Source organism: Photinus pyralis, unplaced genomic scaffold (assembly GCF_008802855.1).
Source record: "Photinus pyralis isolate 1611_PpyrPB1 unplaced genomic scaffold, Ppyr1.3 Ppyr1.4_LG2, whole genome shotgun sequence".
Taxonomy (NCBI): Eukaryota; Metazoa; Arthropoda; class Insecta; order Coleoptera; family Lampyridae; genus Photinus; species Photinus pyralis.
Genome location: NW_022170403.1, coordinates 26934950 through 26962152, shown reverse-complemented (window position 1 = coordinate 26962152; position 27203 = coordinate 26934950). Strand labels below are relative to the sequence as shown.

Here is a 27203-nt window from a genome sequence, read left to right as displayed (position 1 = left end):
ATGATTTACCGCCTGTGGGGAGGACAGTTCTTTACACCGTCCACCATAGGAGATTTAAGAAACTACAGTAACGAGCGAGGTAACGAGTCCTTAGCGCCACGCCACTGACACCTAAAAATTGGCAAAACACTGTCGACAAAGCAGTTGTGTAAACCAACTGTTGTCAAGGAAACCTTTCGTATGAAGGTATTTACTACTACCAAATTCTACTCGTACGTTGCCAAACATACAGGATGTTACATGACCGTATGTAACAAAAAAAATGGATGATAGAGGGGATCAAGACAAGCACTTTTTCTAAACAAACCGATGGTCCAACGTGTTTCGTTTGGGAAGAAGTGGTGAAATTTGGATTTCTTCTTTAATTTTTTCTCGGCAATCATAAGAGTTACAAAGATGGGTGGCACGTATTTGAATAGGTTTTCGGGTATGCCCTATCCGATTTTTATAAAAAAATTTCAAAATTCCTACCACGAAAAGGCGAAAAAAATTCTGATTTAAACGAAATTTGGTATCTGAGGGTTTTTGAACATGAAAATCAAGAATCTGGAATTAGTTTTTGAAAATTCAAAAAAAAAGTTCCACTTTAATTCTTGGGAGGGCAACGAAAATGGAAAGAATTCCACGAAATTTGTTGTGTACATACTTGATGAGTTTAGGAACAAAATTGTCGAACAGTTTTTTAAAATAACTTTTTAAACAAAAGATATACTCTTTTGAAGATTGGGCCTTCGGGTTACAAAGTGTCCCTCGCCTACTAGTGAATGATCTAATTTATATTTGTAAATCGTTTACGATTACTCTTTGAACTTGTTTGTTCGTGGCCACTTTTTATAATTTAATTACTCCTATTTTTTTCTAGCAGTGAAGAAATCGACGCTTCTCTTAAATTTCTCTCTGGAGGATGCTAGTTTCAATTAATAAATTCGGACGGATTGACAAAGACAATTTTACTGAGTACAAAAAGTCCACGTATGATATCGAAGGGATTTGGCGCATTTTTGTGTGGCAGATATTAAATTAGTCAGTTTTGACTCCACCAATAATAAGATACAGGTTGTTCTATTTAAAACATGAAAGTTGCTATCTACATCCAGTAAAATAAAACCTGAAGTGAAACGATCATCATGATAATATTTTCTTTCGATAGATTATGAAACCCTATGTTGGTATGCAAGTTTTCAGATTTAAATTATTAAGGGGAGTCTGAATACTTTGAGGTAACGGTTTGAATGAAGCAGCCTGTATATGATTGCAATGCCCTCATTCGTATCTATAATCTATAAAACCTAGATACACTTTATTTATAGCACGTATATTCCTCAAATATTAAACCGAGTCAAAATTACTTATTTAATTGCCCGGGAAGATTTATGGAATGTACAGTTAAACCATCTGAGAAAATTATTTTATGTTAACGTCTATGCCAACAAGAAGCTTCGTAGGGAATTATGACAATGTAAAGTTAACGCTGGCATCCAAGGAAATTAATTAAACATTGTTAGTTAGTAATTACTTTGACTGATGAGACTGATAACTGTTTGCATACAACTACGATTGTATACTTACCTTCTATCCTCGATTTCCGGAACACTGCACCTTAAAGGTTTGCGGATAATTACAATTATATGGACATGACATGACATTTCCAAACAATTTTATTGATATCTTTACAAAACAAAATTATTTGCAATTTTATACTGAATATAGTTTTTCCTATTATTAATAATGGCGAAACCCCTAAAATGACAAAGAATTACAGCTACAGGCACAATTCTAGTATCTACTGTTTTTACCACCCGTACGTTAGTAAGGGAGGTATTCATGGAGGTATTGCGTATCAAACAAAATCTCGATGATTTCGATCTGTCCGTCCGTCTGTACCTACTTTCCGGCTAAACGGCTGAACCGATTGGAACCAAATTTGGTACACAGTGCCGAATCGCGCATGCGTAGGTGCGCGGGTGGTATCTGTGCTAGCTACAGCAAATTTTTTTCTAAACGGATAGCTCTAGTCGCAAACTCGACTTTTCCTGACTACCTTCGAAAATGGTATCTGCAAGTCAGCGTGAATCTTGGTCTAGGAAAGCTCTAAGGCGTGAATAGTATGTGATCTAATGCCCGGTAGGCTTACCATACGTCCCGGTTTGACCGGGATTGTCCCTGTTTCACATCTATGTCCCGGCATCCCGCCCGGTTTGCCGTATCGTCCCGGTTGTTCTCAGTTCTGCGTTTGATTTTGAATAATGCGCTAATAAGAGCTCAGTTAACAGTGTTGTAAAAAACGTGAAATGCCGAAAAGCGTATGAGTAAGAGACAAGGGTGTAAGACAAGGCAGGTTCGTAGGCAGAGGGTGGCCAAGTGGTGTTCAGCTCCACCTACAGCATGATCTGGTCTCACCTATATTCATTTTTTGTCTAAGCGAATATAAATAAACCTCTAAGGATGGCAATGACACACATCAAAGGTTGTCCAATTTGGCATTTCTAGCCTTTGAAAAAGAAAGAACACAAGTTAATCTGAAGAGGGTACTCGGTAGTCCATAAGTCAATGCTTTCTTCTTATAAAGCACCACATAGAAAACTGTTTGCCACCTCTGCTACTTTATCGTGGCTACGGGTTTGAAAACAACACGCAGTTACGGGGGTTGCGTTGCAGTCACGGGATTCAGATAATGAGATAAGTAGCTGATAGGAACAATATTTCCCCTCGGAACCTCTGAATGACCGTGTTACAGGTAGCGATTTTTATGAAAAAATTAAGGAGTACACTTTACGCGTGCAGATTGTTCTACAAGCGCAGGAAATGTTCCTTATGAGTTATTGTTTCTAGCACCACAATGAATTCTTCAAATTGACTGTAGAAATTCATATTTCATTTTAGTAACGACATCACGTAGCGCAACCTTTAGAAATTGATAAATGTACCCATTTAGGCTTAAGGCCAATTCAGAGTTCCGTAACGGTAAGCGGTAAGAGGTAACGATAAGAAATAAGAAAAATAAACATTTAAATTATAATGATGACATTCAGAGTTTTTCCGTAAGATGCTAGACGTAAGTAGTAAGAGGTAAGAAATGGATTATTTCATTTCATACCTTACCTCTTACGGAATCATGTTTTGTTTATTAAGATGAGAAGGTATTCGACCGTTATACATTTGTGTTGAAGGTGTATTAACACTAGAAGCGCTATGATTATGATGTCACTATCCATATTCGTTTACCTACGTCTACATATGAAAAGCAAAATAACCTTTGGTGTTACAATCTCAAACGTCAGTTTGACAATATATGACGCAAAAGAGAAAATCAAATCGCGCATATGCAAGGTACCAATTGTTTTACGGTCTTCCCTTACCCACAACACAACCTTAGACCACATAGTACATGGACTGCTAATTGTAACTAAAATATGGTCAAGAACACTGCCTGGGTATGTGGGTTTCAGGGTATACTTTGTTTCAAGGGTGCTGAACCTTTCGTCACACTATCTGACGTCATAGCAAAATTAAGGCAGGTCGTAAATTAGTAGTTGGTTTACATATTGTCACATTGACGTTTCAACTTATTTATTAAGGTGTCACCCTGGGTGTCACTATCGTTCATCATTATTAGACCGCCCAAGTTGACAATCACTTGTAAGGCATCTGGTTCTGATAGGTTTTTTCCTGTTCTTAGGTTTTATAATGGCTAAATGGTCATGTATTTTATGTAGAGGAAGTCCGTTGGTATGAATTAAACCTTTTCAACCGTTTGTAATCATCCTCATGTAACCGATTCTTTGCACATCCAAATGGATACTGCCAGAGCATCCGAAACTCTTTGAGATGAAGTGTATGATGGTTACAGAAAACGCATAGGAACATTTGTAACTTAAAGTTTGTTTAGGCAGTTCGTAAATTAATATTTTGTTTACATAATGTTGATGTGAAATTAAGTATGCTACCAATGTGAAGAATACGCGTTAAGTTGCGCGAATTTTAATGACCCTTAACTAGCCATTTGCAGAAGTAGAATAGGCCATGGTTTATCGGTAAGCCTTTTGCATTTATACATCTTACAAATTTGAGATAAAGCGTAGTCATTATACCACTGGCTCATTGAAATAACAACGCATACATACAGTTTCTGTTCTTTTGCCACACAGTCGAGATATTCGCATAAGGATCTTGAATATCTTCTGATCCGATTTATTTAAAAAAAAACGCAATTGTGAAAGAAAACAGGTAGTGAAGAAAAAACTCTCAAATGTTCATATTCAAATCGTATGTACAAAAGACAAAAAGCGACACTACACCACAAATCCATCTTCTGATCCTGCATGGAGTATTAGGTATATACCGGACCCCTTCACTACTTCTTTTTCTAACTGTTTTGAGAGTACCATCTTGCCAGCTTCTTCTAAAAGACCCTTTACTGTATATCCAGGTTTCGTCTAAAACCACAGGTCGTAATAGAAAGAGTGAAGTTTCGTTGTGTTTAAAGTCTCTCAAAAATTGTAGTCTTCTTTGAACTGCATAGGGCTGTTCCATTAAAAATAATCTATTGGAGACGGTGCATCTCCGCCACGTGAATTTCAGTTTCTTCAAACTGCGGGACAAAGAGGTACCAGATATTTCTACGCCATCAAGTCGTTGAAGATTACTGGTGTAAGGAACGGAGTGTAACATTCTCACCTATAAAATCAATTCAATACCTAAGTGTTCTAGCGAACCTCTTCATTCTGTGTATCGGTTCGTCATATTTACCTAATGGTAACGGGAATGACCTAAATTCATGATATGAGCGAATCGAACCATTATGTGGTAAAATTTTTAAAATACTTGTCTATTAACGGCGTTGCTGCACTGTCGACTTGCCTAAGCGTTTTTAACTTTGATGATATTTACTTCACTTTTAACACAAACTACCTAATCAACACTGGAAATCTGTCTATAACGAAAATCGTTTGACGGATTGATATTATGACAGATCAATTGGTTTATTTGTCACGACTTACGTTAATGACGTAATTTTTTTGTCTCAATCGATTTAAATGTAATGAAGAGAGAATCACATTTATGACGTCAGGTTCAGCACCAGTGAAACAAAGTATAAACGAGTCTGTCCGAAATTGTCCGTTGAAACACGATTTGAGGCTGTCAACCTATAAATTCACAAACGTCAATTAATCAATTGCCTAGATATGGCAAAAAAGAGCAAACCTATTCTTATTTGTGGACGTATAGAAGATAATCAAGAGTATTTAAAGCTTGCTGTACCACGCGGTTACCATAAAAGCTACTCTTTATGCGATCCGAGTGGTGTTCATACGACTTTAGTTTACCCTGAGATTCGCATACACACGACTACAGTGCCCTCTATCCGTGACCACCCAGTTTGTATTGAAAGCATAGGGCTAATATGCTCTAAGCCCACAACCCAAGGATGGCATCCTTGCCCACAACCATCTATAATTATAAGCCGTGCTGAGAATTATGGCAACACTGCATGGCAGGCCGATTTCCTAATTCAACTTGACAGATTTTGGGTGTATTTTATATGTGTTTTGGGTGTAATATTCCAATTTACCTGTTTTAACAGAGCGAGATTGCGACAATTTGTGTTACTCCGTACGGAATGAACAGAAATTATTATTCAGGTAAGTTGCTAAACGAAATACGAGTATATCGATTTGTTGTAATAACCTCTAAAGCAGGCTACTCCTTACTGGACCCTTTACAAGCACTTTTATTTGTTCAAAGTACCTGTACAAGCTCAAATATGACCCGCACACTACGTGGTACCACAGACAACGTGGTACGTAAGTACGGTAAGTGTTTATCGCGAAAGAATATAATTATTATTTTATTACGCAGTGTCCTACGTGAGCGGCAACGCGCGGCAGACGCGGCCGGTGCGGTCGACGCTGCAGTCGCGGCGTAAACGGCAAACGCGACCAGAGCGTCCTACGTGCAAGCACCGAATGTAAAGCGGTGCAAGCGCATGTTGACATGTCAGCGGATCTCACTCATCCGTGGTAAACACTAATTTTTTTATTTAGTATGCTGGAATTTGTTGTATATAAACGGCTAGGCAACACAGGTATTGAAATCAAAAGAGGCAGAGAAGTGGAAAGGAGGCAGAGAAGTAAACTTTCTCTACCTGTTTTCCGCTTTTCTGCTCCTTGGAACTAAAACAATACTTCGCTGTTTGAATATGATCAGTGTACGTACGTATAAAAAATTAAATTACCTACAAAATACTTACTTGTTTCCTGAAGATCTCCTGCAATTCGTGTCCATTCTCGATCCACCAGCAGTCTATTGTGATAATGCTTGTGTTTCATGTCCCAAAGAACACGAGTATTTTTGACATTACTAATTAAAAGTTCGTAAAATGTGTCAGACATGATGTATACCCAAGAACTGACCGACGTAGAATGAAGCGGCAGACGCGGAAATATCAAATATTTTGACCTGCTGTGCCGCCTCAAAAACGCTTGAGCAGTGCGTGCCGCGCGGTGGTTGCTAGGTAGGACATACCAATAAACTATCATAATTTGATATAGCCGCGAGGACCGCGCCGGTCGCGTCGGCCGCGCGTTGCCGCTCACGTAGGACACTACGTTAGTTTGTATTTCAGGTATTCTAGCACGGACATGTCAAGTCGATTTTCTGAAGGAACCTTCCGACTTATTCCCAGGAGTTCACGGTACGGGAATTTGAAGTCTACGGGGCTCCCCTCTTTAAAAGCTTTGTGCCTAGACCCACTGGAGTAGCGACTGGCTAAGTCTGCCATTCCGAATCGCACCTGGTCGTTGATAAAACCTCGCTGATGCACAGCGATTTACTGTTCTTTTGCGGAAATTAAGTGCTCAAGCGTGTGCTTCACCTCGACCTCTTTCGACAGAAGTTCACCAATTTCGGAGATCTCGATGGAAAACACATTATGATGCAGTTACCAATTTACAACGTTCCGAATTTTAAAGTCAAATAAAAATGTTATTATCCATTTTTGTAAATGAAAAAAATATATTTACAATTGTAAGCTGCCTAAGTATCTTTCTTCTGTATTAAAGCCACCAAGGCGAAACACAGGAAAAATGCAATTTTTCAGGAGCAACAAGACGCCATTAAAACTTACATCGGTCCACCGATTGACTTTCGGACAACGTTGCCAAACTTCTCAGCATGGCTTGTAATTATAGACGGCTGTGCCTTACCTCTTAAGGTGGGTTCATAGCTCTCCGTTCATCCGTTGCGTTGATCCGTCAAACGGATAGTACATAAGGTTCATAGCAATCCGTTCATCCGTGCGTTGATCGGTGAGATCCGTCAAACAATGCGTCACACGGATGACATTTCACATCGGATGTTGACAAAGTATAACCTAAATTGTATTTTGTACTGTACTCGTAAACCCATCGTGATCTTCAGTACCTACGCAGAAATGTATAGATATCACCGTGACCAACGTAATAGGCAAACACTATTAATGTTGCTATTAAAAGTAAAATTGGAGAAAAAAAAACTTACGATTACAAGATCCTGCGCAGTTCGAGAGATTTTTAAAAAACGAATAGAACAAGGAGCGTTTTGTAATTTAGGCTCTGAAATGGCATTGAATGATCCAAATATTATAACTACTGCAGAATGTCTAAAAACAGTTTGAAGAGCTATTAAAAATTGTTGGACCTAAAATACTCAAAAGCGACATTTTTAGATGTGATGTACTTTCACCTGCTGAACGTCTAAGTTTAACATTAAGGTATTTAAAAAAAACATTTAAACAGAAAAAGTGAAAGCAAATTTTAAGGTACCTTGCTATTGGCGATCATATGATTTCAATGTCATACTTATACAGAATTGGAAAAAGTACGGTATCGTCGATCATAAAAGAAACATGTCGAGATCAGAAAATGAATGGGTAGAAATTGCGCACAGTATTAATGAGCAATGGAATTTCCCTAATTGCATAGGGGCATTAGATGGAAAGCACGTTGTAATGCAAGTAAGATATAATGCTTGTTATTTCTTAAGTTTGAACTGGTGATTTTGATAGGCGCCTCCACCTTAACGTCACTTTTGTTAAAAACGGACCAACGGAAACGTAAATGTTCAACATCAACCAACTTTTCCGTCGTAAACGGACGACATAAGGTGGGTTCATAGCTCTCTGTTCTTACGTTTCCGTTTGTCCGTTAGCCAATCAGAAGACAGCAAATTTTTAAATCGTACGTCGTCCGTTTACGACGGAAAAGTTGGTTACTTTCGTACCATTTTTACATACTGAAAATCACGGAGGGTACAGTACAAAATAAAATTTAGGTTATGGTTATACGTTGCAAATGTACAATGTGGACGGATTGCTATGAACCTTAATAAAATGCATTATCCGTTTGACAGACCAACGCAACGGATGAACGGAGAGCTATGAACCCACCTTTATGATTTAAACATTTACTGTCTTTTGATTGGCTAACGGACAAACGGAAATGTATGAACGGAGACCTATGAACCTTTTGTTAAAAACGTACCAACGGAAACGTAAATATTCAACTTTAACCAACTTTTCCGTCTAACGGACGACGTACGATTTAAAAGTTTACTGTCTTCTGATTGGCTAACGGATAAACGGAAACGTATGAACGGAGAGCTATGAACTTACCTTTACGGATTTACGTTTCCTCTTATTTCTTATTTCGTACCTCATAAGTCATACCGTTACGGAACTCTGAATTGGCCTTTACAAGCACTTAGAGTGACATAGTACCAAGTAGCCAAGGAGTTATACGTAAGAAATTAATAGTATCATTGAATAAGTATAATTACTAAAGTCAATGATACTTACTTTACAAAGTACTGACATATTCCAAATAAGGTTTCTGATTCTCACATTATACAAAGAAACCTTTTTACACGAACGAATGCTGGTGAGATATAAGCAGCAGTTATTTATGTGGTAGGTCGTAGGTATAGGTATTGTCTGCAGTAGGTTTACTAATTTTCGCGTGAAGATGATCACAGATTAGCTGCGTTACCAGGTGCCGCTTTTGCCTAAACTGTATGAACAAATGAGCGCCATCGCGCCTTACTGCACCGAATCTTAGAGCCGAGTTAGGACAAGATTTCAACTTCAACCCAAGGTACCCACGATCCACAGCCGAGTACAAGGGGAACCCGAGTTATAAGAGGTCGCCTATTCATTAAGGAGGTGTTTAACGAAAACGACATTTAAGTTATGTGTCTGTGCACTCGATTGCAACATACTTAGTTGAGTAGCTTTTACACAAAAGCTTTTGTTTGCTTTTAACTGTTCATACCTATGTTGTAAATACAAATTCGATTCCTGTCAGGGTCATCAAGAGCTGCTGCGCCTCCGGTGTTTTACAGGTTGTAACACTATGTCAGGGTTTTTCGGTCGCATATCGAAAGACCCGTGATAATGTAACATCTAGTGCCACCATTGTAACCCTTAAGGGTGTTTCTCTCGGTATTGGTAGCAAAAGGTGTTATTGAGTAGGGATTTCAATTAAGGAACGCTTGGGAATGCTAGGGAGTACCTGGGCTATATTGAAGTAACTTCCAAAACGTTTACAGTGGTATTACAACATCAACATAAAGAAATTTTCTAGGTAGAAAGAGTAAAACGCAGGGACCAATTACAAATTACAATATCAATGAAAACTAATAAACTTTGGGACTTACCATGTCGGTTCTGTTCACCAACCCAATCACTACTGACTAATTTTTTCTAGCTCACGAGGTGCCTCAACCTTTTTACCGCCTGATAAGCAATTTCCTATATCGACACCTCTTGGCTAATTCTACTTGTGCTACATTCAATTTTGCATTTTTCCCTTGTTACGAAATTTATTTTTATAAATGTCTTTATAGGCCCTGCGTTATACTCCTTCCCCCTTTAGGAAACAAAAGCTTGCTTCAGTAAGCTTTTGTTTAACTAACTAGGTTTACATATCCTTTAAATACAAAAATTCTTTGACTTGAAGAGTCTAACTAATATCCTGAACTTCCCTTGAGTACTGTCTCTAATTCCCTATAATGTCTTTTTTTTTTCTTTACTTTACTCTCGGAGATATACACTAATTTTTTTGAAAATTGACTTCCCGCGCACTCGTTTCACTCACGCACTGTTTATTCTGCTGATTATTCAAATTGTAGTCCATTTGATCTGCTGGCCTTGATGATGATGATGTTGTGGCTTTGTCTTCTTAGTTTGTCCAATGTGTTGGTGAGGTGTTTGCATTATTAATTTGGATGGGTTGATTGTTTTGGATAGATTGATTGGTTTGAATACATGGATTGTTTTGGATAGATTGATTGTGTGGTTCTGCGATTAGGATTTCCTGCTGTTCTGAGGTTTTTGTTTGCTTTTCTGCTTGGTTTTGGACTAACCATAAAGTTAACGTGTTCCAAACGCTTGCTATTAATTGTATGCCGAATCCAAAGGTTTTGTAAATTGTGAGTCCGTTTAACATGACTCCAAATACATACTTGATGATACGGATGACGATATATATGCCAATGATTCCTGAGAAAAATTGTCCAAATGTTGCGAACCAACCATAAATTTGTGTTAAAATTGATGAAGTTAATTGTTTCATTTCTTCCATGTCGAAAATTTGTACTGTTGAGTATCCCATTGAGTTGGTTTCCATGCCTTTGATTTTCCGAATTATTATGTTTTCTACTGCTTCTCTCTCGTTTCCAAATGTTAGTTGCTCCTGAATTTTGGTAATTTCCTCTTGTGTGTATAGACCTCTCTCTCCTATTTGTTGGATGGGTTCCAGTTGTAAGGGTTTTCCTTCGTCTACTTGTAAATATGTGGGGGGTTTCTTTTCAATGTGTACAGGTGTTATAGCTGTCTATGTTCCGTCAATTAGGTATATGGGGGGTGTTATTCGGTTACAATTGATTTGTTGAGTGTATGCTTGAATTATGTGTGTAATTGGCGCCATAAATTTGGATTGGTTGTTGTTGTGTATGCGATGAGCGCTGCACAGGTTATGATTTCACTTAAGGTTAGTATCCCCGAGAGTAGTTTCATTTTTTATAATGAATAACGTAATTAAAATCTGACTGTAAATAATAAAATATAATAAAATGAAACGATGAAGTATAGGTACCTACTTATTTAATTACAATTAATTTGACTTAAGTAACATAGTATAAGTATAATTATTTATTATAAAAATTAGTTAGTTTGTATAACAAGTTAGTTGTTAGATTGTGTTTGTAATTTACCATATTAGTTTTCTAACATCCAAATTGTTAAATGTTCTTGACTGGTACTAGTTAGCTCACTCCGTACATAACTAGTATTCCTTTACGCAATATGTATTGAATCTCCTTTTTTTTTTTTTTTTTCTCTCAACTATGAAATTGAATTTTGTTGATACTTTTTATTAATTTTATAGTATTTTTGGAAATTTTGAAAAATTAGAAAAAGAATTTTGGTATGTGGTTTAATTTTAATATCTCCTTCTATTCGATCTTCTTACTCCCTGAGAATATCTAGATCCATAATTGTTTATATCTCTAAACTGTCTGTAATTTTCCCGCAATAAATTTTGAGTTTGTCTGTTAACCTGTCCGTATACTTCTCTTCTTTTTGTTGGTCTCCAATTGTGTAAGGGTGAAGCCTTTCTTTTCTTGTCTGGGATTCTATTAAAATTTCTCCTTGGGGTATATTGATTTTGGAACCTACTTTGTCCTAATAGTATGTGTGAAGCTATGTTTGACGGGTCGTTATTGTAATTATCATTAGTGTAAGGTTGTGGCCAAAGTTCGTCAAATGTATTAAAATGTTTTCTGTTTTGTGTTGTTAATATTTGGTTTTGGTTTGGGGTTTGGTAAAATGGCTTTAGTCGATTTCTATGAATTACCAATTCTTTTGTTTTGTTTACTAATTTGACTCTATAGTTTACATCGCTTAAAATTTCTATGACTCTATATGGTCCTGTCCATGGTTTGTGTAGTTTTTTCGCTGTGCCTACCTGAATTGCTGGTTCGTAAACGTAAACTAAGTCTCCTAAATTAAATTTGAGAATTTTTGATTTTTTGTTGTAATGTTTTGTGTATTTTTCTGTGGCCTTTTTATTATTTTCTCTGGCTTCTCTAAATGCTATGTTTAATCTAGTTAAAACTTCTGAACAATAATTTGAATCTATGTCGTATTTTTTCCTAATTGGCTCTAGGGTCTTGTCTATTGGAAATTTTGGGTCTCTACCATAAATTAAAAAATAAGGACTAAAATTTGTTGAACTATGAATAGTGAAATTATGGGACATTTCGAAGTATGGGCTAAATTGATCCCAATCTGTTTGATGTTTGTTTACATAATGACTTAAGAAATTTTTTATATCTCGGTGTACTCGTTCGAGTGCCCCGTTTCCCATTGCATGATAACCTGTGGTTTGCAATTTTATTATGCCTAATTCTTTACATAATTCTTTCATTAAATTTGAAATGAAATTTGCTCCTTGATCTGTTAATAATTTTTCAGGGGTTCCGTGACGAGTTATAACTTTTATTATGAAAGCTTTTGCAATGGACTCTGTTTTTTGATTTGGCAATGGTGTTAATTCTACGTATTTTGAAAAATGATCTATAAAAGTTAAAAGATATTTGTTACCTTCGTCTGTCGTTGGTAATGGACCTACAATATCTAAAGATACTCTTTGGAATGGATAGTTTAATTCTGGAAAATTTTGTAAAGGTGCTCTAGATAAATGTGGTGATGTCTTTCTCCTATTACATTCATGGCATCTCGTAACAAAGTCTGTTATATGTTTCGTCATGTTAGGCCAGTAACATCTATGCTTTATAGTTGAAAGGGTTTTAGCTATTCCTTGGTGTCCGAAAATAGGTAGTGAGTGGTAATCATTTATAATTTTTAATATTAACGAATTTGGTATTACTAATCTATCCTGAACGTTTTCATTCTTGAAAATCATTTTGTCTGCGTCTAAGTAAAAGTCGTTGTCTCCTGACTGAATTTTCTGAATAATAGTTTGACAGTACGTATCTTTTTGTTGTTCTCTAAGTATTGATTCCCTATCACAAATCGGAATGATTTCGTCTAGTTTGTTTTGTCTAGTTATTGCATTTATTTGGTTATCTGTCCGTTTGTCATCCGTGCTAGTTGTTGATTCAAAAGCTCTACTTAAACCGTCTGCGTTTCCGTGAAGTTTACCTTGTCGATGTATAATATCAAAGTCATATTCTGAAATTAATAATGACCATCTTAGTAGTCGTTGGTTTCCGTCCTTTAAATTTAATAAATACCTGAGGGGTCTGTGATCTGTAACAATAGTGAACTTTCTACCATACAAATAACATCTGAAATGTTTAATTCCAAAAATGACACTTAACAGTTCTTTTTCCGTTGTACTGTAATTTGCTTCTGCTTTATTTAAATTTTTACTTGCGTACGCTATAGGTTTTTCGAATCCTTCCTGAATTTGGCTTAAAACACATCCTACGCCTGTATTACTGGCATCGGTTGCTAAAATAAATGGTTTATTAAAATCTGGGTAAATAAGTATTGGTTTTGTGATTAACGCTTGTTTTAGTTTGTTAAACGCTGAAGTTTCTGGTTGGTCGAATTTAATTTTGACACCTTTCTTTGTTAATTCCATTATCGGTTTAGCAATATCTGCACAATTTGGGATGAATTTCCTATAAAAATTAATCATGCCTAAAAATGATCTGATTTGTTTCAATGTTTTCGGGATTGGAATTTGGTTAATGGCTTCAATTTTTTCTGGGTCCGGCCTTACTCCATTTTGTGTGATTATATAACCTAAATATTTTACCTGTTTTGCTAAAAATTTGCATTTTGAGGGTTTTAATTTTATGTTTGCTTCTCTAAATCGATCAAATACTGTTGCTAATTTTTTTATGTGATCTTTTATACCGGTTGAATTGTGTACTAAAATGTCGTCTAAATATACCCAGCAAATGTCACCTATGAGACCTTCTAATGTAAAATTAATGAACCTTTGAAAAGTTGCTGGTGCATTACAGAGACCAAAAGGCATTGCATTGAATTGCCAATGACCATGTGCTGTTGAAAATGCTGTGTATTGTTTAGAATCTTCTTCCATCGGAATATGGTAGTAAGCTGAAGTTACGTCAAAAGTTGAAAAAAGTGATGATCCTGAAAGATGATCTACTGCTTCTTGTAGCAGAGGTAAGGGGAAAACATCTTTTTTTTGTAACTGAATTTAAACTTCTATAGTCTATACATAACCTAATTTTTTCTTGTCCGTTTGGTAATTTTTTCACAATGAGCACTGTTGGCGCACTCCAGGGACTTGATGATTTTTCAATAATATTTGCTTTTAAAAGTTTATCTATCTCGTTATTTAAAATATCTCTATGTTTGAAAGGAATTTTGTAGGGTCTTTTTGCGATTGGTTTTACATTGTCATCTACTATAATTTTATGTTTAATTTTGTGAGTTACGTTAGCTTGATCTGGTTCATTTTCAAAAATGTCTGCGTATCTGGTAATTAATGAATATAAAAGTTCAATAGTTTTTCCGTCTAAATCTCCAAAATCAAAATTATCTTGAATCCAATTTGGATTTGCCATGTTTATTTTATTGACCTTTTGGGTTTTGTTGTGGTTTTCTAATATTTGGTCTACTGGATCTATAGTACTTAGTCTTATGTTTTTCTGTAGTACGATTTCTTTATTATTTAAATTGATTAGTCTAGCTATAATTTGTTGATTATTTTTGTTAATTGTTCTTGCACAATACACACCTGGGACTATTACCTGGGGTTCAAGTGTTATAAACTCTTCATGAATTTGATTAAATTTTTTGTTGACACCTATGCAATTTATCTCCGCTTTAGGAGGTACTATAATTTGATCTTTTAATCTTATATAAAAATCATTATTATTAATTATTTCTCTATCTTTTGTAATATTATTATTTATTGTATTATCCTTAGTAACTGTTAAATCATTATTATTATTTAATTTGTTATGTACTGGAAAATCATTATTATTATTTTCTTCTTCCTCGATAAGCTTTGGGTTCTGGCTGGAGTCGACTTCATCTAGGTTGCGCGCACTGCGTAACGACGGTCGCATGCTGTTTTGATGCGTGTCATCCATTGACTCCTTGGCTTTTCCCGCTTTTCCATCCAAAAATTTGGCATGGTACTCGTCTAACGTCTTGTTTTCTTCATAAATCCTTTTCCTTTCTTTATATTGTTCATCTTCACTTTCTGAACTTAATTCTCCATATTCTTCAATAATTATCTTCGTATCTACCTCTTGGAAAGTTTCTTTAACTTTATTACGTTTGTTTGTGTCCTTAATATTTGCTTCTACTTTGTATATAACTTCTTCTTGTTCTTCTTTATTAAACTGATTCTTTATTTTATTATTATTAGCTATATTATTTTGTTCATATTTATTATTCTTATTATCCTTATTATTGTCTTTATTTATTTCTTGATTTAACATCGCGTATCTCAATTTCCGTTTAGTTTTGCGTTTATCGTCTTTATCCTTAAAATATTTTAATTGTGCCCTTAAATTTTCTAAGTCGTTATCCGTTTCGCTACTACTTGAGTCGTTTATTATTTCCGGTTTATTAATCAATTCCGATTTTGTAAAAGTTTTATTAGGTCGTATTATTTCCCGTTCTTCTTTGTTATTATTATTATCGCCTATTTTCATTAAGTTTGTCTCATGGGGATGAATAAATTTATCAATTCCACAAAAAATTTGTAAGGGTTGGTTGTTTATGTAAGCTGTTTCATTCCTTAAATCTATAATAATACCTAAATTGACAATGAGATCTCTTCCCAAAATTCCGTCTGCATTGACTGCCATGTCGTTTGGACAAATTAAGAATGAAAATTTGGAAAGACTCTCGTTTGGTTGAATTCCTACTGTTAATTCAGTGGTTCCTAAAATTTGCAAAATATGTCCGGTAACTCCTTCTATTATTACACTTGATTTTTCAAAATGCTTTTGATCCAACTTTCCTTGTTTAAGAAGTGAAACTGTAGATCCGGTGTCTACTAAAAATTGTTTAATTTTATTGTTGATATATAGCTTAATAATTGAAGGGGTATCACCTATTAAATCGACTTTATGAACTTGGGGAACTAAAATTTTATTTGAGGGATTGATTTCTTTTTCCTGGTGTAAGGTACTGAAATCTGAGACTTGATCCAGCACCGAAATTAGTTTAAATTTTGATTATATGAATTTGAAGAATTGGTTGCCCGTTGCCGATTATTATTATATTTATATTGCTGAAAATTATTATTATTAGTGTGTTGGTTACTTCGATTTTGGTTAAAATTATTATTCGGTTCCGCTTGTGGTCGCTTAAAACTTTGATTAAAATTATTGGATCTGTATCCTGAATATCCTCCTCTATTGGAATTATAATTGCTTGGGCGCTGGTAGAATTGTTGGGGGTTGTAGTTATTTTGGCGTTGGTTAAATTGTGTATTTTTGGGGTTGAAATTATTAGAATTGTAATTTTGTCTTTGGGGATTGTTTGAATTATAATTGTGTGAACTTTTGTTATTTGGGTGAAAATCATTATTATTATATTTTTGTGTAGGAGCGTTAGTTGGGTTATTGGGACGTCTATTAATTGGGCTAAAATCATTATTATTATTTGAATATGTTTTGAATCTGCAATTCTGAGACGAGTGATTATTTTTCTTACAGACTTGGCAAAATTGTTGGTTGATGAAGTGACAATTATTTGACCTGTTTTGACAAATTGAATGGGTTAATTCGACGTGGTTAGCTAACTCTTCTGCTTTTTCTAAAGTGAGGTTTTCCGTGCGCATAAGGGTTGGTAATAATTCATTTTGAAACTGTTTGTGGATACCTATCCTGAATTGATTGAGGACTAATTCATTTGCTTTTTGTCTAAAAACGTCTTTTTGTGTCTCTGAAGTCGCTAGTTTAAGATCGTCAGTCAAAATTTCGTGCCCTATACTTTTTAAACGCGTTACGTATGTCGAAATTTTCTCGTCGAATCTCTGGTAACTTTTGGATAGTCTAATTAACGCCTCACCCGGGATTTTTGTCGGTGAAAATTTTTTAATGAAAGTTTGTTTGAGTTCGTCGTATGTTTGGTCTTTTAATTTATCATCCGCCCAGAAAAATTTGTAGGCGTCGCCTGAAAGTCTATAAATTAGGATGTCTAACGTCGTTTCCTGCGTCCAGTTGTCAAGTCTTGCCCTTATCTCGAGTTTACGAAAATACTCCTTAACATTCCTCCCATCGAAACTTTCGACAGTGGTTGCAATTAACCCGGTTGACGTGAACGGGGTCAAAACTGGATTTGGGGTTGATGATGCGCTTTCATCGGCTTTCAAATCTGGGTATATGTTTGTCTTGGACATTTTTCTTTTATTTTTTAGTTGTGATAAAATCTTATTATTATAGTTTTTCCACCTTTTGTGAAATTATACACGCGGTTAGGGTTAATAACGTGGTTGATTTAACCCACCTAAAAGATATTAATTAAAAATTTTGCCAATAATTGCGAAAATGTAAGTGCGTTCCTGACTTATTGAACTTGGAATGCGCTGCACTTGCACTTCTTACGTTATTGCGAAGTTCTACTAATTGTACATAATATGTAGGTTAAACACTTGGAACGATTACTGCGAATAAAACTGAATTTTGGGCGTAGTTTTTTCTTTTTTCTGCCGGAATTCTTTAAAAATTTACAAGGTTTCGGAAGATAGGTTCGTTTACGCTGCCACCATTGTAACATCTAGTGCCACCATTGTAACCCTTAAGGGGTGTTTCTCTCGGTATTGGTAGCAAAAGGTGTTATTGAGTAGGGATTTCAATTAAGGAACGCTTGGGAATGCTAGGGAGTACCTGGGCTATATTGAAGTAACTTCCAGAACGTTTACAGGGGTATTAAAACATCAACATAAAGAAATTTTCAAGGTAGAAAGAGTAAACGCAGGGACCAATTACAAATTACAATACCAATGAAAACTAATAAACTTTGGGACTTACCATGTCGGTTCTGTTCAACAACCCAATCACTACTGACTAATTTTTTTCTAGCTCACGAGGTGCCTCAACCTTTTTACCGCCTGATAAGCAATTTCCTATATCGACACCTCTTGGCTAATTCTACTTGTGCTACATTCAATTTTGCATTTTTCCCTTGTTACGAAATTTATTTTTATAAATGTCTTTATAGGCCCTGCGTTATAATAAGTGTATAACAAAAAAAATCACTTTACTGCAGTCTGCAAGAAATCCAAGGAGGAAAAGAAACAAATTCATGATGTTAAAGCCGAAGAAGAATAAGAGACGCTAATTGAATGTTATGTAAGCTCTGTTACTAAATGTATTGGTATTGGCACAATCAATCTAAATGATGAAACGGTATGGATGCAGAGTGTACTAATTGAAGGTAATTCTATTGTATGCTTCTTTACCCAGGCGCAACTTCTTTACATTATGGTATATACAGTGAGGTTTTTTTAAATGCGAACATAGGAGTTTGCATGCAATGTAATTTCCCTATGTTCGATTTAAAAAAAAACACATCAATCTATGAGATGTGCGCGGTTCACATTCCCAAATCGCGCAACTTGTGTGACTATGAATAACAAGTCATAGTCTTTATGATGAAGAGCACTCGGTAAGATTTTTTTAAAGAAGCCATGTGTGGCCATAGCAACTTTAGGATACATTTTTCTTAAGCTTACGATCACTTGATCTCACAGGTCACGCACTGACACCACAACTCATTGTGAACCAACCTTCAATTATTTGTAGGTCATGTGCACCTGGTATTCTACTAATTTGATCTATTCAATACATAAATGAAGAAAATAAGAAAATAAATACCGAAAACAATTACAATAAATGTTCGAAGTCTCCTCCTTGACATTATAAGCAATAACCTAACCGATTTCGTAATTAAATTGGACGGCTGTATTTTTAAAAATATGATAGCTGTCAATTGTATCTACTACTCATTTGAACTACTCTATAGATTGATGCACGATACACTTACACACGGTATGCTCATTATTTTTCTCAAACGCGTTTTCTACTGCGCATTACGTCACCTGCGAACGTGTGGCGCCAAAATTCAAGTGTTTACGCACGGAAAAATCCAGTACAGATGTCACGCGTGACAGTTTGCACCTTTTCAGTTGTATTTACGAGTTTTATAGCGTTAATTTGTTGATAGCTAAGCATTAATTTGTTGATAGCTAAGTAATCATTAGTGAAAATTCCAAAATGCCAGGTTGTGTGTGGAAATAAAATAGGTACTTTCGATTTCCGAAAATTGAAGACTTTTCTCTAAAATGGATTGTTGCAAGTCGTCGTAAGGACAAAATTACCTTGAAAAATGGTGTTGCATTATTATTAAGTGGTGTGTTTAAGTCTTTCCATTGCTGTTTAATCCTATATCCTGTATTTGTTATGAACATTTTGAAGCCAGCCGTTTTGAAGCACCGCAAGGGAACGACTCCTTAATTAGACCTACTTTTAAAAACAGCGGATGTTTGAAACCTGATGCTTTACTTACTTTAAAACTACCGCGTAATAATGAAAATCAAAATAAAAGGGACACGGAGGAGCGATTAGATCTTTTGATAATGCATTAATTATATAATTTTTACTGAAACAGCCGCATTTCATGTTTAGGGCCAATGTTTTTGGTTAGAGTTTATTTCATACGATCACGAAATCCCAGAAATAACTTACGCGAGGATCTCTACACAAATCAGTATGATTTGTCAACTAACCTTGTGATTTGTCGATCTAAGCATCGTAATTTTGCTCTTATATTCTGTGGTTTTGTTCGCACGTGACGTCACGCTAGATGCGCAAGAGCATACCGTTGTAAGTGTATCGTGGATTGATGTGTTTTTTTTTAAATCGAACATAGGGAAATTACATTGCATGCAAACTCCTATGTTCGCATTTAAAAAAAATTCACTGTATGTAGATGATTATAGTTGCAAGAGACAAGATGATATTTTTGCTTTGTCAACTCCTGTCTTGGTCCTTAGGTAGTTCCCGCCGACATTGAGCAGCGGCGCCACTTGTTACACTGAAATTGTTGACTTACCGCCCACCAAGATACAGACCGTCGGTTTACTTTTTCCATAAATCGTCTTGATCGCGAGTAAAAAATTGAAACAGATTAGCGCAATAATCGGTGCAAAACAGCTAATCTTTAAACAATCGATATTCAGTTGCTATACACTTAAAAAAAAATAGTCCGAACCTCGGTCCGAACATTTTAAATTTTAAATAAAATAGTTCTTAAAAAAAATTTTTTTTTTAAACCACTTAGAGTTTTTATGGCGGGCGCTCTTATGGAAATTTACATTGGGTGCCGTGGGTACAGAAGACTCACAGGCAGCTAGGTCAATGTTTTGCCTCTAGAATTATTTATCAGTTAAATACCAGCAAGGTAATAAAGCAACCTAACATTGCTTTATTTGTCGTGAAAATGTATGACACATCATCGCAAGAAAAGGACGTCAATGAATGCAGAAAACGACTTTTCATCAAGAAAAACGAAGATATTTGCAAGATCCATCCAACAAGTCACGTCTTGTTTTTAAAGCTATGCAAAACCTTCTTTTTGTGTTCCCCAAGCCCTTTTCATCTGCTTAGTTCGAATCGCTTTGCAGATTCAGCAGTCATTGCCAGACCCGTCCGACTGGGGTTGGACTTTAATTCATAAAGTGCGGCTGGAAAAAAGGCTGCACCGAAGCAAGATGTAGATGCATCAAACAAAACATGCCTTGCTCTCCGCTGCACGCCTCTGTCATGAACAATAGTTTTTTTCAAATTTTTTTCTGTTTACAAAGCTTAAACCCTGGTTTAGTTTTAATGATTTTCTATACGTTTCTATTCGTTTCCATAAAAATTCTCTACAACTCCCTGGTACGATCTAAATTAGAGTACGCCAGTAGAGTTTGGAATTCCGGTCTACAAATCCATAAAAAAAAAGAGACAGTTCAAAATAAATTCTTAAAATATCTACATTTTAAGAGGCACGGTACTTACCCCCAGTATGATCAATATCGGGAAGTTAGAGAGGAAAATCATATCATGCCGTTAAAATATAGGAGAGAAGTTGCTGATATTTGTTTCATGCACAAATTGATAAATAATAGAATTGACTGTCCTAATTTGCTATCACTTGTGAATCTGTATGTTCCAGCTCATAAAACCAGACCAAAAAGTATATTTTATGTGCCTACGTGTCGAACCGGTCACAAATTAAAATCGCCAATGATAAGGGTAGCCATAACCACCATATATATTCACCAGACCAATTCTAATATATTTAATGTAAACTTAACATTATTTAAAAAAGGAGTTATTGGATACTATTATGACAAAATCTAATAGGTCACGAGCCAGGAAACTTGAACGAGTGTCCGTAATGTCTTTTACATCTTTGATATTGCATTTGGTATTTGTTTTTTTTTTAGTATTGTTGTTTTGTTACTTTTGTTTGTTTAAGTTGTTAAAGCCAAAACCGTTGACATGATCAAATCTAATTAGGTAGAGCCAATCATATTTGAATCAGCACCTGTTGGGGTAGATCGTTTCCATAAAAATTCTCTACAACTCCCTGGTACGATCTAAATTAGAGTACGGCAGTAGAGTTTGGAATTCCGGTCTACAAATCCATAAAAAAAATAGAGACAGTTCAAAATAAATTCTTAAAATATCTACATTTTAAGAGGTACTTACCCCCAATATGATCAATATCGGGAAGTTAGAGAGGAAAATCATATCATGCCGTTAAAATATAGGAGAGAAGTTGCTGATATTTGTTTCATGTACATACAAATTGATAAATAATAGAATTGACTGTCCTAATTTGCTATCACTTGTGAATCTGTATGTTCCAGCTCATAAAACCAGACCAAAAAGTATATTTTATGTGCCTACGTGTCGAACCGGTCACAACTTAAAATCGCCAATGATAAGGGTAGCCATAACCACCAATGCATATATTCACCAGACCAATTCTAATATATTTAATGTAAACTTAACATTATTTAAAAAAGGAGTTATTGCATATTATTATGATAAAATCTAATAGGTCACGAGCCAGGAAACTTGAACGAGTGTCCGTAATGTCTTGTTACATCTTTGATATTGCATATATGGTATTTGTTTTTTTTTTAGTATTGTTGTTTTGTTACTTTTGTTTGTTTAAGTTGTTAAAGCCAAAACCGTTGACTGCTGACAATGTAAAAGGGCAAGTCCCGTTTTGTTAGTAAATAAAAAAAATAAATAAATAAATACCTATAAGTAAACCAAACCATCGGCAACCTGTTTATATACATGATAACTACTAACTTTGAATCAGCACCTGTTGGGGTAGACAACCAGCCGTAATTTAGGCCTCCTACAACCCCCAAATGCATTGAAGCATGTATGTATAGTTAGCCTTTGTAGCGTGCGTGCGTATAAGTAGTAGTAGTATAGTAGTAGTAGAAAGGCAGGTATAAGACTATTTATTGAATATGGAAAATACAAAGTGATAAAATTCAACCTTCATTCTAATATCTAACCCAACAAGCCTAAGAGTACATTCTGTCAGAGAAAGTTCGTCAAATCGCTAAGTGGATAGACAAATGATATATTGTGTGCTCTAAATAACTGGGTGCGCACGTCTACTATGTTGCAGAACATACTTTAATAAGCAAAAAGCCTAATCTGGATATAAAATATGAAAAATAAGAAAAAACGAAATCTGAAGAAAATTTAGGTAAATTGTCATTTTACACTCTGATGGGTATATGCAACAAGCCGTAATTGCGTCCCCATTACTCCATTAATGCTTTGAAGTATGTGTAGTTATCCTACCTCGAGAACATTTTGTCAAAGTTCGTCAAATCATAACTTTATGTCGTTTCTCTTTACTGGGTAGGCAACCTCTCATACCTCTGGTTCCGATGGGAATTGAGCGTGGCGCCATATCCGATCTTGAAGAGGAAGAGTCAAAGACCATCTATACTAATTTTCAAAACTTTACCTCAAAGTGCTAACTCGTTTGGCTTATACACCGGACTACAGTGCCCCAATCTACACTAGTTCGCCAACGTGTCAAAATGTGACACTTGTGGCTAAATGACTTTTTTAAAATTCAAACGCCTATAGCATCATCCTTGGAAAACGCCAACTAAATTTAAGTATTTGATAACGAAATTGCAAAAATAAATGTAGGTATGAAACTTTAAACTGTTGGTGACTATTACAATCAATATTGTTGCTTTTTAGTAATATCGCTCGACATGTTGTTTTTTGTGTAAAAGTGAAGGGAAAATTGACGGGAATGCGATAAAGAAAAGGCGTTTGTATCTACATTCGTTGGCCATTGCGAAAGCGTTTTGTTAGAAGTTAATAACGTTTTTGTGCATACTTAGAAATGTATATAGTAAAAAGTGGTAACGTAAGAGGCAAAGTAACGATAACAAAGAGGCAAGGTGATATGTGCCCTAAACTCTGCGACATTTCTATCGGCCACCGGCACAATAAACTAGACGGGTATTGTACGGCCCGGCGAGTTACAAGACAATGCTGGATGAAAACAATCAGTATCTCCATAGCGATGCACTGTCACCGCGGGCATCTGGATTCCTATTACAATATGGTAACATTCAATACACTTTTTTACATTCGATGTTATGCATATAAATTCAAATTTGAACTTTTTTGTCCAGTAAAATGCTAGGTAAATTATATCGGTCGGTTCTCTCATACAATTTTGGAATGAGGGTTATTTTGATTCAGAGCGCTGAAATACAAATTCTATTTGTCATACAGCTTGAATTGACACAGCGGGTGGCGTAAATTGGAGAAAAGCTTACAGCGATTATTTGAGAAACAAGTTTCGGATTTAAAAGGTTTTATTCTCGCCGAGGCGACTGGGACCGACAAGATGTTCAGTGTGAGTGTGTTTTCTTGTAGAACTCAATGATATATGCCTTTCTTATAGAGATTCTCTTTTTATAGAACGTGTCCTCCTAAATTGAAGTTATTTTCCTTTTTGCATAAGCAAACAATACGTTGGTTACATAATAATGCATTGCTTACTGCTTATTGAAAACTACTTTTGCGTGATCTCAAGGTGGTATAATCAAAGTTGTAACATACATATTAAAATTTTTTTTATATACCTGCGTCACTATATGGGCAGGGCATTCTAGAAAGGATAAGAGATATAAAGAAAAGTTACGCAATCAAAGGTCTAAGAAGAGTTTAGACATCTCTGAATATTTTTTTGGTTTTTGAAATATTTTGAAAAAATAGGATTGTTTGATTTTACTAGCTTTTTCTGGCGTTCATATTTGACCTAGAGCAAAATAAATTACACTTCTTCACAGCAACTTTTAATGCTTGCTAAAGGGGGTTGTTAATTTTTTATCCGACGTTTCGTCCTTGCGGGTCCATCATCAACTTAATTTTTTTAATACGGCTCTGATATTTCGATACCATATTCTTAAACCCGTTTTTATTCTTAATTTAATGATTTACAGCACTTTATGGTTTAATTTCAGTTTAGAGATCCTTTCGTGGTTATTAAAAAAAAGGTACGAAACGGTTTCATGTTCAAGTTACGATTGATTTTTATCTGATTCTCGCCCGGAGTTTATTTTAAGTGCTTCTCAAAATTTAAGAGCAGTCCGTTTGGAATATAAAGATTTTGATCTTGCCCGCCGTTTGTCGGGATTCAGAAATTTAAGGTTAGAATTAAATCATTTTGCTGTATAGCGGTGGAGATTTGCACATCGAAAAGTTGTAATTAAAGAGCTTGAAGTGTTTTGTGTGTGGCTCTTTTTGACCTGGGATCAATGCAATGTGTTAAGAATGTCCAGGCGCGAGTCAACCACTTTAGAAGCAAATGGTGTCCACAAAAACACCGGCTTAATACAAAACGCCAGAAGGTTGTTAAATTGCCTTTATAAATTACTATACAGGGTGGTGACCTGCGTAACGCATCATAGGGATTTCAATGCAAAATTCATAACATGCGATTATTCGCTCCCCAAATTATTTTAGAGTAAAAATGTATTAAGGTTTTTTGAGGAAAAAAGTTTTTTACGCCAATCAACCGTATTAGTTTTCAATTTTTTTCATATAAACACGGAAAATTGGAAAAATAAAACCCGCATCTTTTTCAATAATCTGCGATGCCATGGAATTTTCTAAAACAAAAAGATATCCAGTTAACAACTAGCCGCAATTCGAAATGGATTTTATGATCGACTTAGTTACTCTCTTGCAGTTAATGGTGACTTATTCGAACATTTATTGTAAATTGTTATAATAGGAAACCGTTTTTAGTAATTTGGTCTTTTTTTGTGTTGAATTCGCTGTTCTAAATATAATACTTTTTGACAGAATTTGATTTGTTTTATAGCAGACATTCCATGGCATGACGGATATTGGCGTAGTTTTTATATTATAAAATTCCATGGCATCACAGATTATTGAAAAAGATGGGGGTTTTATTTTTCCAATTTCCCCTCTTTATTACCTATGGAAAAAATTGAAAACTAATACTTACGGTTGATTGACGTAAAAAATTTTGTTCTACAAAAAACCTTAATACATTTTTTTGCTCTAAAATAATTTGGGGAGCCAATAACCGCATGTTATGAATTTTACATTGAAAATCCATATGATGCGTTACGCAAGTCACCATCCATACTTATATCGTTGGAGTAAAATGGCTACGACGCTATTTCATAAATCACAATAAGGTAAGCTACAATGGGTGCCGCTTGAGCATTAAATTTTTCTCAATAGTTTTTATTTTATTTTAACACTACGATGTTGGTTCAAATATACAACGAGGTAAACGACGACAGAAAGTGGCAAAACTACAACGTGAAAGAACAAATAATGTTCATAAATTTATTTATTTATTTATTGAAATAAACAGGCCTGCTCCTAGTTACACTTACACTTAAATGAAACGAAAACGTGTTTTGTGTGAATGCGCGTGGGTGGGTTGGTGCGTGTGGGTTAGCGTGTGCGTGTTGGAAAGTACTTCAACATAAAATAATCGTCAGCGACATAGTTTCCTGTACATGTCTTCTAAACTGAAACTAAATACCTTTATTATTTATGCACTAGGAGTGTTCGATGCGCTTTTGTGGATGATTGAATGTGTAATGGTTTGGTTCCGTCCCTGGGACTTGGTCCACTTGGATATGGTAGGGAACGCACGAACCGACCAAAGTGCTGGGTGTGGCATCTCGTTGATGTTCGATGTGGAAATAAAGTTGGCCTCTCAGCTGTACTCTGCACGGACCGGTTACAGAACTGAATCAGAGGGTTTGATACTCTTACTCAGTATGTACTAAGGATTAGCGGCAGCTGAACTATATAAGCGTCCACCGAAACCACTCGCATTATCCAACGACCAAGCGTCTTTGGGATCACTCTAGGAGTATGCAGATTGAGGCCTAGGGCCTACCCGAGAAAAACGACTTGTCGGCATATAGTGGAGACCTCCTAGAGCTAGATGACTCAAAGCCGTTCCTTCACAAAATAGAACAAGCAGTAAGCGGGACAAGGGGACCAAAACCTTCTACAAGGAGTTACAAAGAGTCACCAGGGACGCAGCGAAATAGTGGACCACCGTCGAGCCCTTCATCAACAAAACCCTTAGCCCGCGATCTGCTACATCCGGACATACGCTGCTATGTTCGATGCCACATGCCCCACACGATGCTGGACTTCAATTGGCCACCGAGATTGAAGAGAACGTAACAGTCGACAAGCTGTCGTCGAAACCATTACGATCCCCACAACGCCCACCGAACGTACCTAAATAATTGCTCGCAGTATCATTTCCACCGAGACTGCCCCGTCCTAGCTAACCGACAACAGGACCAGAGAAACGGAATAACTTCATACGATGCGAGTTCGCCCACAAGGTCCAGAAGTACACGGAGGGCGCAGACACGTTAGCCGATTCCAGTCACCGCCTGCAGATAGCGAGAAGCGCAACCCTCCAGTACCAAGTGGAAGGAGAAAGTCATCATCAGGACGTCTTTCTGGTGACACCGTTGCTCATCGCGCCAGTGATTATCAGATAGGCTTGGTTACGCTACCAGGAAGCCGTCATCGAACACGAACGAGGATGCGTATTGGGAAAGCGATGCACTTAACCA

General features: G+C 36.0%; 2 protein-coding genes across 3 annotated transcripts in view; one reads left to right on the top strand and one right to left on the bottom strand.

The window, feature by feature from the left end:
* LOC116164237 overlaps positions 1 to 27203 on the top strand; it is a 102641-nt gene that overhangs the window by 56935 nt on the left and 18503 nt on the right. The gene's annotated exons all lie outside the window — the stretch shown is intronic.
* Positions 16191 to 17863, bottom strand: LOC116164238 (GATA zinc finger domain-containing protein 14-like). The gene has a single exon (XM_031478383.1). It carries the CDS (start codon positions 17397 to 17399, stop codon positions 16215 to 16217), a length of 1185 nt encoding a protein of 394 aa, XP_031334243.1. The 5' UTR covers positions 17400 to 17863; the 3' UTR covers positions 16191 to 16214.